This window comes from Lepisma saccharinum, chromosome 11 (assembly GCF_977018435.1).
Source record: "Lepisma saccharinum chromosome 11, izLepSacc3.1, whole genome shotgun sequence".
Lineage (NCBI taxonomy): Eukaryota > Metazoa > Arthropoda > Insecta > Zygentoma > Lepismatidae > Lepisma > Lepisma saccharinum.
In genome coordinates this window covers 11,244,415-11,260,148 of record NC_139239.1, presented here as the reverse complement: position 1 = coordinate 11,260,148, position 15,734 = coordinate 11,244,415, and the positions used below count along the sequence as shown (strand labels likewise).

Here is a 15,734-nt window from a genome sequence, read left to right as displayed (position 1 = left end):
TGAAATGGCAAGTGAAAACTCCACACCTTAAATTAAATATTTAAATATACGATACTGCTTAATTGAATAGAATTAGATTTTTTCAGTACATTTGAATCACACAGATCCTTTATATTGTTAATATATTTGTGTGTGTGTGTGGGGGGGGGGGTAGACAGTAATACATAAGGTTGAAATGGAGGAAAAATCTGCTTTTACCCTTGAATTTGTTAAAAGTTCGCCTTAAAAACCAGGAATTATACTTGAATATTCAACATGGTCCTAAAGTGGCCACCCTGAATAATCTGTAGGGAGACATTGTTGCTAATAATCAATAATTAGTTATTTCCACAGAAACATTACTTCACTTTATGAAAAACATGCTAAAGTTTGGAATGCTAAACCAATTGAACAAAAACTATGATTGATAGTAGTGAGTGGCTTACTACCAATTTTGTTCATCATAAAAGTATAGAAGAGGATACTTGTTATTTCACACAATAAATATGATTTTAGAACAAATTTGATATATACATAGCTTCATGTCATTTAAACTTGATGATCATGAAGCGTCATTCTTGTTTGGCTGTGTGTGTTCGAATTATTTTAATTCCACTTTATGCACAGATAGGCTAATCGGGACTGGACCTTCAGTTTAAAGTGGATGTGAACCACTGTGCAATGTGCCTCTACTGAAAATTGAACCTGGAACCCCTTGATGACGAGACTACAACGTTACCACTGTGTCATCGGGAAAGCCTTGGCTGCATGTGATTACAAAATTTACGTACACAAACATTTCAGCCTTGGACAAGCCACACTATCCACAGAAATGTATATAGGACATCCGAACAAACGACTTTTCTCAGTAATTTTTATCGTTGGTGCATCATTTCGGCACTACATTCATGTCACCTGTATGTTGGCAACCCAACATCGCATCTGTGTTGTCTTATCCATTGGTGAAACAGTGTTGCAAGGAACACACAAATCTTGTGAAAACAACATTATGTGCTGTAAAACGAAGCATGGGATGTGTCCAATAGACCAACAGGAAGTGAACCAATGATGCGAAAAATGGTAGAAAAACAATGTATTCAAAAGGAAGTGGTAATATCGGATTTTGTCTTTCAGTCTACATGTCAAATATTTCCAAATCTTGGTCGCCAAGTTGACATATATGGTTTAGTCTATCCACTTGCCTTTCTGATTCTGGTTGTCTGCGACACAGTGAACAGGTGAACAAATAAAAAATGAAAACTCAAAATTTCAAAGGTAAGTTATACATAACTGTAATATAATATTTAGGGCATTATGCAGCAAGGGACAATTGGATTGACTTGTTGTTTAAAGTCACTTTATGCACAGACAGGTTAATCGGAACTGGACCTACAGTTTAAACTGGGATGTGAACCACTGTGCAATGTGCCTCCACTGGGTATCTAACCCAGGACCCCTTGATTACAAGGCAACGGCGTTACCACTATGCCATTAAGAAAGGGCAAGATTGGATAAAAATACAGGGATATAAGTAATAGTAAAAGAAACTCTCCGTCGACTGTAACATTCTTGTTAGATCCTGAACATCTATGCAGCATGTAATGGTTGGCAACTGTGAACGTTGCAGAATATTCGCTGCTGATTCATCATTAGGTTGTTACTGTGGTTGTACATGTTTTAGCCATTACGTAACAATGTGAACCTTGGATGCTTCCCTTATCAGCACCCTAATACCACAATGCATGTATCAGGACAAGTGGAATGACTAATCTGTAGATATCAACCTTGCAAAGAGATTTGCAAATATTTAACATGTAGGCTGAGAGACAAAATCTGATACTACCACTTATTTTTGAATACGTTGTTTTTCTAATATTTTTCGTATTGTTGGTTCTGTTGGTCTACTGGATACATTCCTCACAATGTTGGGTTGCCAGCACAGAGACGGCAAAATGGGCTTTTTTTGAACAACCAGCACCGAAACTACGCACCAACGGTAAAAACGTTACTGAGAGAAGTTGTTTGTTTCAATGTCCTCTATACATTTCTGTGGTCCATGTGCTCTATTAAAATAACACCTGTGAGTGAGACACTTATTTTGGTATGGCATTAAGCCTTGTCTCTTCTAATGGACATTAACCACATGGGATTTTTTTGCAAATTATGTTTTATTAATTTTGTTCTGGGTAGTCATTAAGTAAGGCAATATGATGCAGTCAGATTTTTTTTTTTCTCTCAGGTTGTGTTGATTCACCTATTCTTTTTCTATATCCAAGTAAGAGAATAGTAGCAATGTTCAAATAGTGTACCAAATATGATTTTCTTTTGATCATGCAAAAATTATATTCTATTGCACTATTTTGTATATTCTTAAAGATGTTACCTGTAGAATTGTTGTGTAATACATAGATGTAAAAATTACCCATCAAAATATGAACATAAATACAGAAGTGGCTACTAAGAATGACTTAAATAAGTAGTATAATAATAGTAAGTAAAGGTCAGGTAATAACAATATTATATTACGAACAGAAAACGTTGATTTGAATTTAGTAGTGGAAATATGTGGATATATATGTGTTGAGGCAAAATTGCAATTGGGTGTCAAAATTAAGTATTGTATTACGTCGTTCGTAAAGTAAGTTCCACTGATGAATACCATGGCGCTGCAAGCAGAGGGCTGCACAACGGCCAGAATCGCTTACTAGGCCCGCCTGGTTGGTCGGGCGGGCGAGTAAAACTATATACCTGGTTTTTGACCCGTCAAGCATCGAAAGCCCACGGGTAACTGGAAGGCCTTGCAAGACGAAGCTTGCTTGTCTTCAGCGAACGCTCATTCCGGTTTTGCACCGTCTCCAGATACATGAGTCACGCAGTCACCGTTGCCAACTTTTAGATTCTAAACTGTTCTAGGAGCACTTAAAATGTTCATCACTTTTATCAATTTGAAATTGCAGACATTTATTCCTTGCTGGAAAACATTTGTATCGCTCACGCCGGGGTGGGGGGGCAAGGATAATTTAATTTCCCTTGGTACATGAGGTTAGCGTGGTGCAAAAGTAGCAAAAAGTGGGGGGGGGGGGCTAGGATAATTTAATTTCCCTTGGTACATGAGGTTAGCCTGGTGCAAAAGTAGCAAAAAGTGGGGGGGGGGCAACTGCACTCTCTCGGCCCCGCCCCTAATTGCTGCCACTGCTGACACCTGTACAGGAGTACGAACCAAGTTTCGCAAAAAGTGCCATCGTAAATACTTTGGAACTTTGTGTGACTGGTGGTTGTTCTACATTATACTTTTTTGGGGGTGCTCCCCTATGACGCAGTGGTAGTGTCGTCGCCTTGTAATCATAGGGTACCAGGTTCGATACCCGGTGGAAGCACATGATGGTTCAGATCCCACTTTAAACTATAGGTCCAGTCCCGATTAGCCTTATTGTGCATAAATTGACCAAATAAATGAATCAATCAATCAAACAGATTTTCTCTCTGGTGTAATTTTGACAATTCAATATCCGAATTAGTTTCTCAAGATCCCCCCCCCCCCTTTGAACACTAAGGCACGATGGTCCATAAAATGGAACATGAAATCAGAATTTGCATTATAAAAGGTTTTTGAATATTGTCATCTCTTTCAACAAATCGTCGTTCGCTAGTGTTGTTGCTAGTTATCTTGTTCTCAGACAGCATTGATAGTAATACGATACAAAATATAATTGTTAGCTTGTATTTTCACACGGGTGCAAATAACAGGCAATGCTATTTACACATTTCAACAAACAAACAACGTAAAAATGAAACCGACAGAAGATTTACGATTTCAAGACCAGAAACGTGACATAAAATGAACAAGACACACAAACCCATTTCAAGACCATCGAAACAAATTTAGAAAATATGTGGTAGTTGGTTTGACATAATAATGACACTAATTTGAGAAGTTACAAAATCTTAGGTGCAGTGGCTTAGCAACATATCGCGAGGTCCTGGGCGAGATTTGAATGCAAGGCCCCATCATTCTTTAAGTTTGAAATATCAATGTAAATCGATACACAGTCATCAAGGAAACGTCAGCAAATTATCATATTTATATAATAGCCTACAATAATAATTAATTTCTGACGAAAATTATATTTAATAGTACGCGACAGAGAAATTTACACTTGGCAGAGCTATAGTAACATGCTGCTGGAATTTTCATTAACCTAAGTAGTAGTAATAGTACGTTTTTTAAGATGTTCTTTAGGCAGTAAGATAACTGAAATATCCTTAAGTGTGCTAAACTTTTTTTAAAAAAAATCAGAAATACAAAGTAAGAATCTTGAAATATAACCTATATATTATTTAATGAGTCGTTCTTTGTTTCCTCATTTCGAAGTTTGTAGAATGTAAATGTCACAAACCATGGCTTAAGTAGAAAATATGGAAGGATGCACATAAAATGTCAGTGCTTGATAGAGCGGGGGGAAGGGAGTGCGCTAAATCACAATCCTGTCTAGGGGCCCAATGTATCTACCTACAAGCTCTTCTACACAATCGGTTTCAACATCAGCAAATCTTAAAACGATAGTCATTTGCACAATAAATGTGAAATGTTTGGTGTAATCAACTGATACAGCTAATTTGACTTTTTTTTTAAATTAGCAATTTTGACTTTTTTTTAATTAGCAATTTTGACTTTGTTGCACATAAATTGTACCAGTTAACTTTGAATTTTAGGACTTAGATGATAATAATAACTGTGAATCTCATTTTGTTGTTACGTCTTAATGTTCTTGTAATATTAAATATTTGACGCAGTGGCGTAACAAAATCGTAAAGTACGCGTCCGCAAGAAATAAACTTGGGACCCTCAAGTACAGTCAGCTTCTTCCAGGAAATTTACGTAATTACTTAGAATGGCTGGTTGTGGCTGCACTTACATTAATAACTATACAAATCGATGCTCTAACTCTGAATTTTCACATATTACAACATATCTTTCTTTGACATTTATGTATTCAAAAGAAGAAAATACAAATACTTACTTATCCCTTCCCCCAAACAGAAGGCAGTACAGGATACAGAGAACACTGGAAGTTAGTGTAGAGCTATCAAGGAGAAGAAACTTTCCTAAAGCACTTGATTTCAGATTTCACATTCCTGAAACATAGAACTTGATCAGGAAATTCGGAAGATAAATCATCTTCGTGCCCGTTACAGAGGGCAATAGCTGCGTCTGAAGTTGTAGGAACGAAGGAAGAACTGCTAATATTATCCATACCCTTCTTCAGTTTAAAACACCAGAAGCATTTAAATGCCCCATACTTTGCTCCGTGGCAGTTTGAGGTGCTTTACCGTTAACATATTAAAATCGGGTAGGCTATGCAAGGTCACGACACAGAAGAAAAATGGATAAAATTGTCCAAGCAATTTTTGCGTTGATGTTTCACATGAGAAATGAGAATTATTTTGACTTTTTCGGGGCCCCTTAGGCTTAGAGCTCCCGCCCGCCTCTGATTTGACGTATTCATTCAAATTATAACGTTAAACTAGAATATAAAGCCAGTTAAAAAGGTCTTAATTTTATTGCCCACAAAAAATAGCCTTTTCTATCTTTCTCACTTCCATTTATTACGTTTTTCGTATCAACCTCATAGGACGCGAGGCCCCTATATGCGCGAGGCCCAGGGTGGTCGCCCACTTCGCTCACCCCTTGCTACGCCAATGATTCTACAACCTCAAGGCACCTGCGCCTAGCAGAAATTCAAATATTTCCATGCGTAGTGAAATATAATGGCCGCTGGCAACACTGACAGTAGTGCTCGCCGTCTACCTGCAAGAACTACATCGAGTCTCACGGGTCTTCTTAAGACCCGGGTAATAGAAAAGCCTGGCAGGCATCGAAGCCTGTGCAACACTGTGACGTGAAGCTCGCTTGCGCGATGTCGAACACCTGGGCTTGATGTGCGTGTTGCATATTATTGTAGGCACGCCTCCTCGCAGACGGGTTTTCTCCGGGTCTTGTGCAGGTCTCTGGCTGCAAGCGGGGCAGTGTGAATGCGCATGCACCTTGTGTAGCCACAACCTTGATGAAGTGCAGACGTCAGTCTGAGGCAGGTTGGTCAGGATCGTAGTGCGTTGTTGTTATGTTTCAGACAATCCAAACTCCCGCCATGTGTGAGGTGCGATCCATTTTCTGGATGCACGTAATGTTCCAGCTGCGGAGATCCACCATCAGATTTGTGAGGTGTATGGAGAAGGAATAATGAGTGCTTCAATGGTAAGAAGATGGGTGAGACAGTTTCGTGGTGGACGGGTTAGTGTTCATGATGCAGAACGAAGTGGTCGACCATCTGATGTGAATCCCAATTTGGTTCGTTTAGTGGAAGAGCAGATTAGGGAGAACAGACGATTCACTTTGTCTGAGCTGTCATTAGAGTTTCCACAAATCTCCAGAACTGTGCTGTATGAAATTGACAGTGAATTTGAAATTTCGCAAATTGTGTAACCGTTGGGTCCCTCACCAGCTCTCCGAAAATGCCAAAAAGGAAAGAATGGGAAGTGCATTAGAGTTTTTGAAACGGTATAGTGAGGAGGGGGAAGAGTTGTTGGATCGGATTGTGACTGGAGACGAGACATGGGTTTTGCATGAAACCCCAGAACAGAAACAAAACACCATGGAGTGGAGGCACTCTGCGTCACCGCGGAAAACGCAACCAAAACCAAAGCTTACGAACAAATAAATCATGTGCACTGTGTTTTGGGATAGGCATGGAGTATTGCTTGTGGAATTTATGGAGCATGGACAGCACATCAATGCCGAAACCTATTGTGTGACACTTCAAAACCTGCGTCGTGCAATCCAAAACAAACGACGTGGCATATTCAGTCGGGGTGTCATTCTCCTCCACAACAATGCTCATCCGCATGTGGCAAATGCAACTCAGGAACTCCTGACGACCTTCCATTGGGAAAAACTACCACACCCCCCTTACAGTCCTGATCTTGCCCCATCTGATTTTCATTTGTTCCTCCACCTTAAGGCATTCCTTGCTGGAATGGTACTGACAAAGAACTGAAACGTGCAGTTTCCCAATGGTTCTCCATTCAGGCGGAAACGTTCTATGATAGGGGTATAACGAACTTGGTATCTCTCTATGATGCGTGCTTGAATTCTTATGGCGATTATGTGTGAATGTTGTACCATGTACATATTCTCATCCCTATAAAGGTCGCGATATTACTATTTATATTTTTCATTTTATTGCATGATGGAACTTACTTTCCGAACGACGTTATGTGCTGTACAAAAAATGTGTGTGTGTGTGTAATGTATAGGTAATGTGTGCATGAATATTGTATGCGATTTTTTTTTTTTTTTTTTTTAATATTTAGTTCCATTGCACATGAAATATTTACCGTGGTGTTAGTACAGGAAAAATTGTAGTTCTGCTTCAGTTTTTTATTACAAGTATTAGAGCACACATAATTGATTATACTTATTTTGAATTCACACTAAGTTTTAGAAGTAGTATTGGTTCTGTAATAAATATGTTCCCAAAAATTATTGCTAATTGATAAACAGCAGTTGTTAAAATTGTCGAAAAACTGATTCTTTTGGGTTTATTATACTTCCCTTTACCGCTACTTTTGGCTAATTGCGATGATGAGGATGAGTGATGATATGATGAAATTGATGTAGGGGCACTCACAAAGAACACCCATGCTCAGGCTGGGATTTGTACCTGAAACCCCTGACATCTAAGCCACTCTTGCCACAGAGATCGGCTGGTACAATTGACACAATATCATAAAGAATATTAATTTTTAAAAAAATTCTGACCCTGCACACTAAGGTAAAGTTCCCTGTGTATATATCACCCTTCCATGAAGGCACATTTAGGGGATGTGGAGGTAGGGACCTACACATTCTCAATCTTGGCACCATGCTCCAACCACCTTTACCCTCTAGTGTTGTCCCAGATACCCATTGATTTGAGGCTTGGTGAGATGGAAAAATTCCAACCAGATCACTCACCTCATGAATCGAACCTGGGTCTCCCACATGGCAGTCAGGCACCCTACCGACTAGACCAACACTGCTCTTCCTACACGCTAAATTATCGGCTATTAACGGTTATATATTAGAACTATTGCTTATGGAGCTTTTGTTTTCTTTACAGGTGTTGTGGCATTCTTAGCACTTTATATGGTTTTTGGTTTTGGAGCACAATTGGTTTGCAATGTGATTGGTTTTGTATATCCTGCATATGCCTCAATAAAAGCAGTTGAAAGTGCAAATAGGGAAGATGACACCAAATGGCTGACTTATTGGATAGTATTTGCATTGTTCTCACTTTGTGAATATTTCTCTGATCTATTTTTGAGTTGGTTCCCATTCTACTGGCTTGCTAAGGTAAAAAATTTTAATCAATTTAATTTCTGTTCATCTTTAGTGGCTGTAATGTAGGAATGTATGTGCTCATTTAGTTGATAGTATTGCTTCACATTTTATCTTAATATTACAAAATGTTTTACGTGCTTTGAAGTTAGATTGTAACTATTTAGTTGCAGTATTCCTTTTACACACAAATTCACTCAGGACACAAAATGTAGTGGGTTTTAAAATCATGTGATCACCTGTACACATACATCATTCATCAGTGTGAGCAGAACAGAATTTTAAATTTTCAACAATATTTCGTTGTAATAAAACATATTACTTTAAAGTTATAGCTTTTTAGAATCCTGCATGACTTTCAAAATACACTGTATATTGATTGAGGAAGTGATAATTATATTCTACATTTTTCACTACTGCCTATGTTATTTTTTTTGTTTGTGTCAACATTATCCTTTGCTCTCTCTCTCTGCTGCCTGCCTTCCTCAACTGAGGGCGCAAAACATATGCTGGAAGTTGACATGCACCTACACTGGTCTTGTAGGGCCTGGTTACTAAGTTACCTTGGATCGGACTTCTCAGTTAGCTTATTAGGGTAACTAAATTGGAGGCCCTGACTTGGTCATTGGTGTCGGATTGTATACCTTTTTCTTAAATTAAGAATGAAAAGGTATGGAACTTTCTTCCAATAAAGTCTGGTTTATTTCCGTTAATGCACAATATACAATAACACTTATCCACTGGCAATCTTGGATTTAAGTTAACTGATGCAGATTTGATGGTAAATCTGAAACGGGTAACCCTTCCAAGATTATTCACGATTGCTTTTGGTATCGCAAGACACTAGAGCTGAAGCAGCAGGTTTATGAGAAACTAACCCAAGCAAATTGCTGCGTCCACAAAGGACCGGGCAGTTCTCCCTACAAGGTAGACTTAATCGGGTAAGGGTAAGGTAGCCGAAATATACAGAAATTGGGTTCCTTTTTATACTAAATGGTTGTTTACAAAATGCCAAGGAAACTTGGTTGATATTTACACATATCTATGGATTTACATAACTACATCATGCAGTTTAGATTTTTACAATATTTACATAAAATAGTCAAAGTTGTAAATAACGTACCTTTCTAATATATTTTTTCAATGTCAAAAGCATTTACATAATTATTAATTTTGTTGTTTTTAAGAAATTAAGATTAATTCGAACATGCTAATCTTGTGCAAGTCACAGATAATTTATGCACTCACAAATGTTGAACTCCCTATTTGCAAATGAAAACATGTCTAGATTCGACAGGGGCGACACAAATGGAAAGTTTCAATTAGATCCATCCTTGGTTGAATACAAAATTAAATACTGTGTACGACTTGCTTTTGTCTTTTTAATCAGATATTGAATTATTTTTTTAACTAGTTAGTTACAACTTACTGAATTGCTTTTAATTATTCATAGAGACATATTGTGGCAGGACAAAAAATGAATACGTTCAGGTGGAAATGTCAATATGAAAAATGCATGTGAATTGTTCAGTGTTCTTTGGAAATAAGTGGATTTGTGAATGAGATATTTTGACACTTTTGTGACATCCAAGATCAAAACATGTGAAACTATAAATGGCAGCCATCAATATATAACACTTCTACTCACATCTCTCTGGGATATGTTGCTTCATATTACTCTCTACGTAGGTTATTTTCACTTTCCAAAACTGTTCTAAGTGTATACAAATTTTTCATCTAATTTTTTCAGTGTACGTTCCTGCTCTGGTGCTTTTTGCCACTACCTCTGAATGGATCTTCTATTTTGTATAAGCGTGTAGTTCGTCCAATCTTCTTGAAACATGAAGCTGAGCTGGACAGTGCATTTGCTTCTGCAACCCAAAGGCTCCAAGACCTGGCCCATAACGGTAAGTTGTGTATGTATATTGAGAAACGTTTAAGAAACAACTACAGAATCAACTTTTGAGGGAGTATAACATGTTAGATATAATTTAACAACGGGAAAGAAGTAAGGTTATGAATTCCTAAGAAAAAAGCAAGACATACTATGAAAATCAGTGGCAGATAAATGAGACTGGGGTGGTGGAATACTGCTTCAAACTGCTGCGTATTATGTTCAATTTATACATCAGATTGTGTGGGATCACTTGTTTAATCTGTAAATTGGTAATTAGTTGCTAGTTTTGGACATCTTTAGTAAAGGGGGCAAGTGATCATTTATAGCTGGACATCAAGCGACTATTATTTTTATATACTGTAATCAAAGTGGCCTGGATTCAGTTCACAGTGAAGACCTGTAGAATGGTTCATATCCCACTTTAAATTGCATATGTATCCAGTCCCAATTAGCCAAACAGCATAAAATGAACTCAAAACAAGCTGTCAAACTTGCACATCTTTGGACGTCACAATAGGGGGGATTGTTATTTACACTCACATTAATAGATGATTTATTGTTGGATTTAGCAGTCTTGCAGAGGGCAAACTCCCCTTCAACTAATAGTTTCCCCGTAAATAATGTGTTTTTCATTGGTATCAGCATCCATTCCTACATTGAACATGGTGTAATTTATTTTCAGCATGTGAATGGTTCTGAAGAAAAGCAACTATAATATTACACTTAGCATTGTGTGCATTTCCTTTCTGCACTGCTCTGTGTGTTCAAGATGTTTATTCTTGTGTTAGTTGTCAGATAGAGTTCGGTTTTGTTTATCGGAAGGCAGGGGAAAAAAAAGCTTGTCTTTAACTCCTCCCCATATTTTGTAAACATCAAAGCAAAATGGCCTTGTGAGTGCAAATTCAAAACAATGCCGTTTTCGTCCTTTACGATGGATGTCATTGCTTTGGAGCAAGGAGGCAAACACTGGTGCTGGCAACAGCCCCCAGACATTTATGACTGAAAAAAAGGATCACTGCTTCATGCTGTCAATGCTATGGAGATATGGGCATTAACAAAAAGAGAAGTATACAATTATTGCATTAGCCGTGGACACCAGATTAATAAGTTCACATGGGGAAAGGTTGGGGGCCTTTTTTGTTTTTTTCTTGTAGCATGCTATGTTTGTTCAATGTACCTATCCAGGAGTGACTGCTTAATTTTAGATGTCAACGGAAAGGAGAAGGGACAATCACTTTTTGCCCTTACGTTATTGGTTCAGATGTCTCGTGTAAGAGGCTCTCTTCTACATGCCCAAGAAAATCATGACACTTTTTAGTAATTACAAAACCAGTAATGATTACCATATGGACGATGAGGAGGGTAAATTCTCTCCTTGAGTTTACCTGTCCGCCCCTCCAGCAAATACGAAAAAATGTAGATAAATATGTGCTATTTAGGCCCAAATATGTATTTGTATCATATTTAGATGTGTACAAAATTTGACTGCCCCAGAAAATATTGCTGCATCCTTCTTGTTTATACTCCTTTTTCCTGGCCCAGTCACTCTACAACACACGTCACATAATCTACATTTTAAAAAAAGGCATTCTCTGCCCCACAGAAAAATAAGTGTCGAAACTTCAAACCCCCCCAATAATTGTTTTGACAAGAATATTTTTCCATCAGGGAGTAAAATATCGCCCATAGAAAAGATAACGGATAACAAGAGGTTGGCAAACCCTTCTTAATTTTTTCATTGCCAACATGGCAGACAAGAAGAAACTAAAACTTTTCACAAACAAGCCCACCCCCTTTTTTTTCGTCCCCATCTACTAGGAAGGATTCTGTAAATCCATGGGTAAAAAGGGAATGGTGATAGTCCTGTTGTCAATTGTACACTCTCATTTTTGTGGAGAGAGAAGGGCGAAGAAAGACACCTCGGTCACACACTTGCATTGTACTGAAACTATAGGGAAAGCAGCATTTAGCGAGCATCAGTTTGGCAACAGTGCAACTTTTCTCCGATCCTGAGGCAGAAGGATCGGCCGATTTCATCTTGCCTTTTTTCCTTTCTTTAATTAATTTGTGTTATTTTAAACCAGTCGCACCGCCATGATCATTGTTTCAAAGATACTACTTTCAATCATATTTGTAGGTGTTTTTGAACATTGCAATTCTGGCCTGCCATCCCTTCTGCTTATTTCTCTAAAGAAAGTTCATTCTATTGATTTTTGAATTAGTTACATCTTGAAAAGAATGTTGCCATAAGATAGGAATAAAAAATATTACCAAGGTGTTGATAACAAAATGTCTCCTCTGGGAGAGAGTTTTTATTTCAATAACTGTAAGTGCAAGTTGACTAAGAGGTTTCAACATAGTTTTCCATTGCTTGCTTCAATGGTATCTGTATTTCGTAAATCTTTCCAGTATTGCAAGAAACAGAAGATGTGGTACGCTCTAATGAATACTAGAGTTCTTATTGCATGCTAGTTGATCCATTGAGATGTCTTGGTTAAAATTACATGTTCAAAGTCTTGGGTAACACGTGGAAAGAACTTGTGTACATGCATGAATTGTTCTCAAAATCAAGTTGTGAGCGTGATGCACCTGAATGTTGGACATAAACAAGTGAAAGAAAGGTAAATGAATAAAAAAACACCACTGGTGAACCTGAGATATGTAAGAATGAAAACTAAATAAAGAAAATGGCAGAAAGAAAGTGAGAAAATAGTTTATTTTTGTAATGTAAGTTGAGTGTAGTTTCTGAAGATATGCTGCTTGTGTGAAACCTCAGAGGTTAACAATGAAAATGAATTCCAGACACTTGCTTTATCTTAGGCTGGCAACGAAGATGATTAAGCAATTAGGAAGCAAGTGACAGGGAACTCTGGATTGTGTTTTACCTACGATTTTTAACCTCTTTCAACCAAACTTCCTTTGTACAAGTTTTTAAACTTTTGCTATTCTTGCCTTAACTCTTGAGGAAGCCACATGAAGTGGTGAAAGCTCGAATAAATTTAAAAAGCAAGTATGACATAATTTATTGAAGAAGAGATGGCATGTGGTCCACGTTCCATCAAAACTTGAATTTTGAGCTCTGATTCTCACTCTTTTGAGCATAGTAAGTACTCTTCAGAAAATTATTTATTAAGCTAGCTAGCGCACGCTCTCGCTCTCTCTCTCCACACACAAAACAATGCAAATAGAGTGCCAATTGCACTTCTTTTATTGTGTACTTGGAATTTTTGTTTTCGTTACTTCCTAATCTGTTTTATACAGTATGCAAGTAGTTTTCTTTCATATTTGTTTGATTGTTGTAACAGGTTATTTACGGCTGGCTGTATAAAAATTAAAGTGAAATCTAATGGTTAACAAACCAAACATGCAATTCTAACTTTGTTTTTCTCTTGCAGCTGCAGAGGTTGCTGTTGATGCTACTTTAAAGAAGGGTCAGTAAATTGCAGTTTGGGATGTTGAACAAATTTAGGGCAAAAAGGAAAATGAGATATACACTTGAAAACGAAATGTTACATTTTTTCATGCATTGTCAGTATTTTTTGTCAAATTTGCTTGTATTATCCACTGTAGAGCCTATGTATGTACTAGCATCACACAGATAATTTTCTGATAATTTACATTGGCTGTACACTACTTCACTTTTCTTGTGTGCTTGGATGTGCACACTGAAATTAAGGTTTTGTATTTCATTTTAGTTGTAATCTTTTTGTGGCTGTATTTATAGCTTTGTTTTTAGGATAGAAAAATTGTATGTGATAGTGATTTCAATTACATTCCCCAGGTTGTTTGTTCCATTATAAAAATCCTGGGTGTGTGTGATAAACTTTTGGATTGTTCACATGTGTGATTACTAGTAGATGTTATTGTTAGAAACATTTTTTTAAAAAATGTTAGTGTCATACCTATATATATATATGTTAAGTTTCTTTATTTGCATGTTTATCTTAATTTGCATATCGAACAAGAAATGCTCAACTTATGCATTCCAGATAAGCAAAATTAGTGATTTCTGTAGCAAGAGACATTGCAGGTGGCACAAGTATGACGATACAATTGATTACATTAATTTTTGTGCATAAGTGTGCATTTCTGTAATTGCATGTACAAGACTATGTCTAATGATGGGCTGTGGTAAAAACTTGTTTGCAATGGGAAGAGTATTTGTTGGAAAGGACATAAGGCTTGTTTGTATGTATGTTAAGCTCAGCCACACAAGTAAGCTGAGCTTGAATATTAAATTTTTTCAGACATTATGTCAGTGATCTGTAGATTATATAAAGTACCATGAATAGACTATTACATATATAAATGTTGCCTATTTTTACTCATATAAATCAAACTTTCACCTGTAATAGCATGAGATTGTTTATGAAGAATATAGGGTTTGTAAACCGAAATGAATTATAGTGTGCTAGAATTACTCATGATGGAAACATTGGCATTTATGTTTAATTTGGGATGTATTGACACAACGAAGATATTTTTAATGTTTTTCCAAGACATAAGGCTTAAGTCACTTATACGAAAAATTTTATTCTGCAATGCATAAAAAACATCTGTTAATTCAAAACTCTTTATAGACTTCATATCAGATTTCATCCAATTCGTCATATGTAAGTAAAGCCTTCAAGGATAGACGAATGTGGCCAATATCTGCATAAGAATTCAGTTTCATTACTATCTGTACGGTAAATGTTTCAAAGATCTCACTTTTAAATAACATGTGCATATTGTAAACAAAAACTATCTTCTGTGGCTTTAATATTTACAAGGATTGAAAATGAGTGTTTCTTGTTTGGAACATAACTACAAGCACAAATACAACTCAGGTCCTTTTGTCTGTTGGTTTACCTATACACTCATAACCTGGCAAACTATGGTTAAAAGGAGGCAGATGTGCTATTTTTTTTTGGGTGCACTTCAGGCCTCCTCTACAACACATGGTCACTTTACTGTGCAACTATTCATCCTGTGAAATAAACTGTCTGATGTGATTTACCTAATTTTATGATATTAGAGCACTGTGTCATACACTGCACCAAAAAGACTGCTGAGAAGAGTAATGGAAAGTTGTTGTATGTTTTCAATTATATTAATAAATTAAAGAAGGTATTTCCACAGCATTTTGATTTTTCACATTTCTCATTCCTTATTTCGGATTTTATTTTCATGCTTTGTGAAAATATTTTTTTAAAAAAATAGGGATGGGATATTGATTGGTACTCTATAGGCATATCGCTTTTATATTTACTATAAGTGTCATATATAAACTGTTCCTATAAGTGCAAAATTTTGCCATTTCATTGTTGTTTACAGAGCAAAACCCACTATAGCCAACTGGTTACGTATATTAATTAAGGAAGTTAAGGAACCATTCATGTTCAAGAACATTTGCAATTTTATATTATCAGCAAAATTTTTGTATTGGTCCATTCCTATTAACCATTGCGAATGGCTGGTACACAATCGTTACCATGTGCT

General features: G+C 36.9%; 1 protein-coding gene across 2 annotated transcripts in view; it reads left to right on the top strand.

Annotated features, from left to right (window-relative positions):
• LOC145994626 (receptor expression-enhancing protein 5-like) overlaps nt 1-15,365 on the top strand; it is a 29,560-nt gene extending 14,195 nt beyond the window's left edge. The window contains exons 2-4 of one of the 2 annotated variants that reach the window (XM_083130703.1): nt 8,139-8,371; nt 10,107-10,263; nt 13,649-15,365. In XM_083130703.1, the coding sequence (XP_082986829.1) occupies nt 8,139-8,371; nt 10,107-10,263; nt 13,649-13,692 (434 nt within the window). In that variant the 3' untranslated portion in view covers nt 13,693-15,365. Of the gene's footprint in view, nt 1-8,138; nt 8,372-10,106; nt 10,264-12,662; nt 12,842-13,648 lie in introns of those variants that run through there. The other variant, XM_083130704.1, reaches the window with a different exon arrangement.
• Nucleotides 15,366-15,734: the final 369 nt, after the last annotated feature.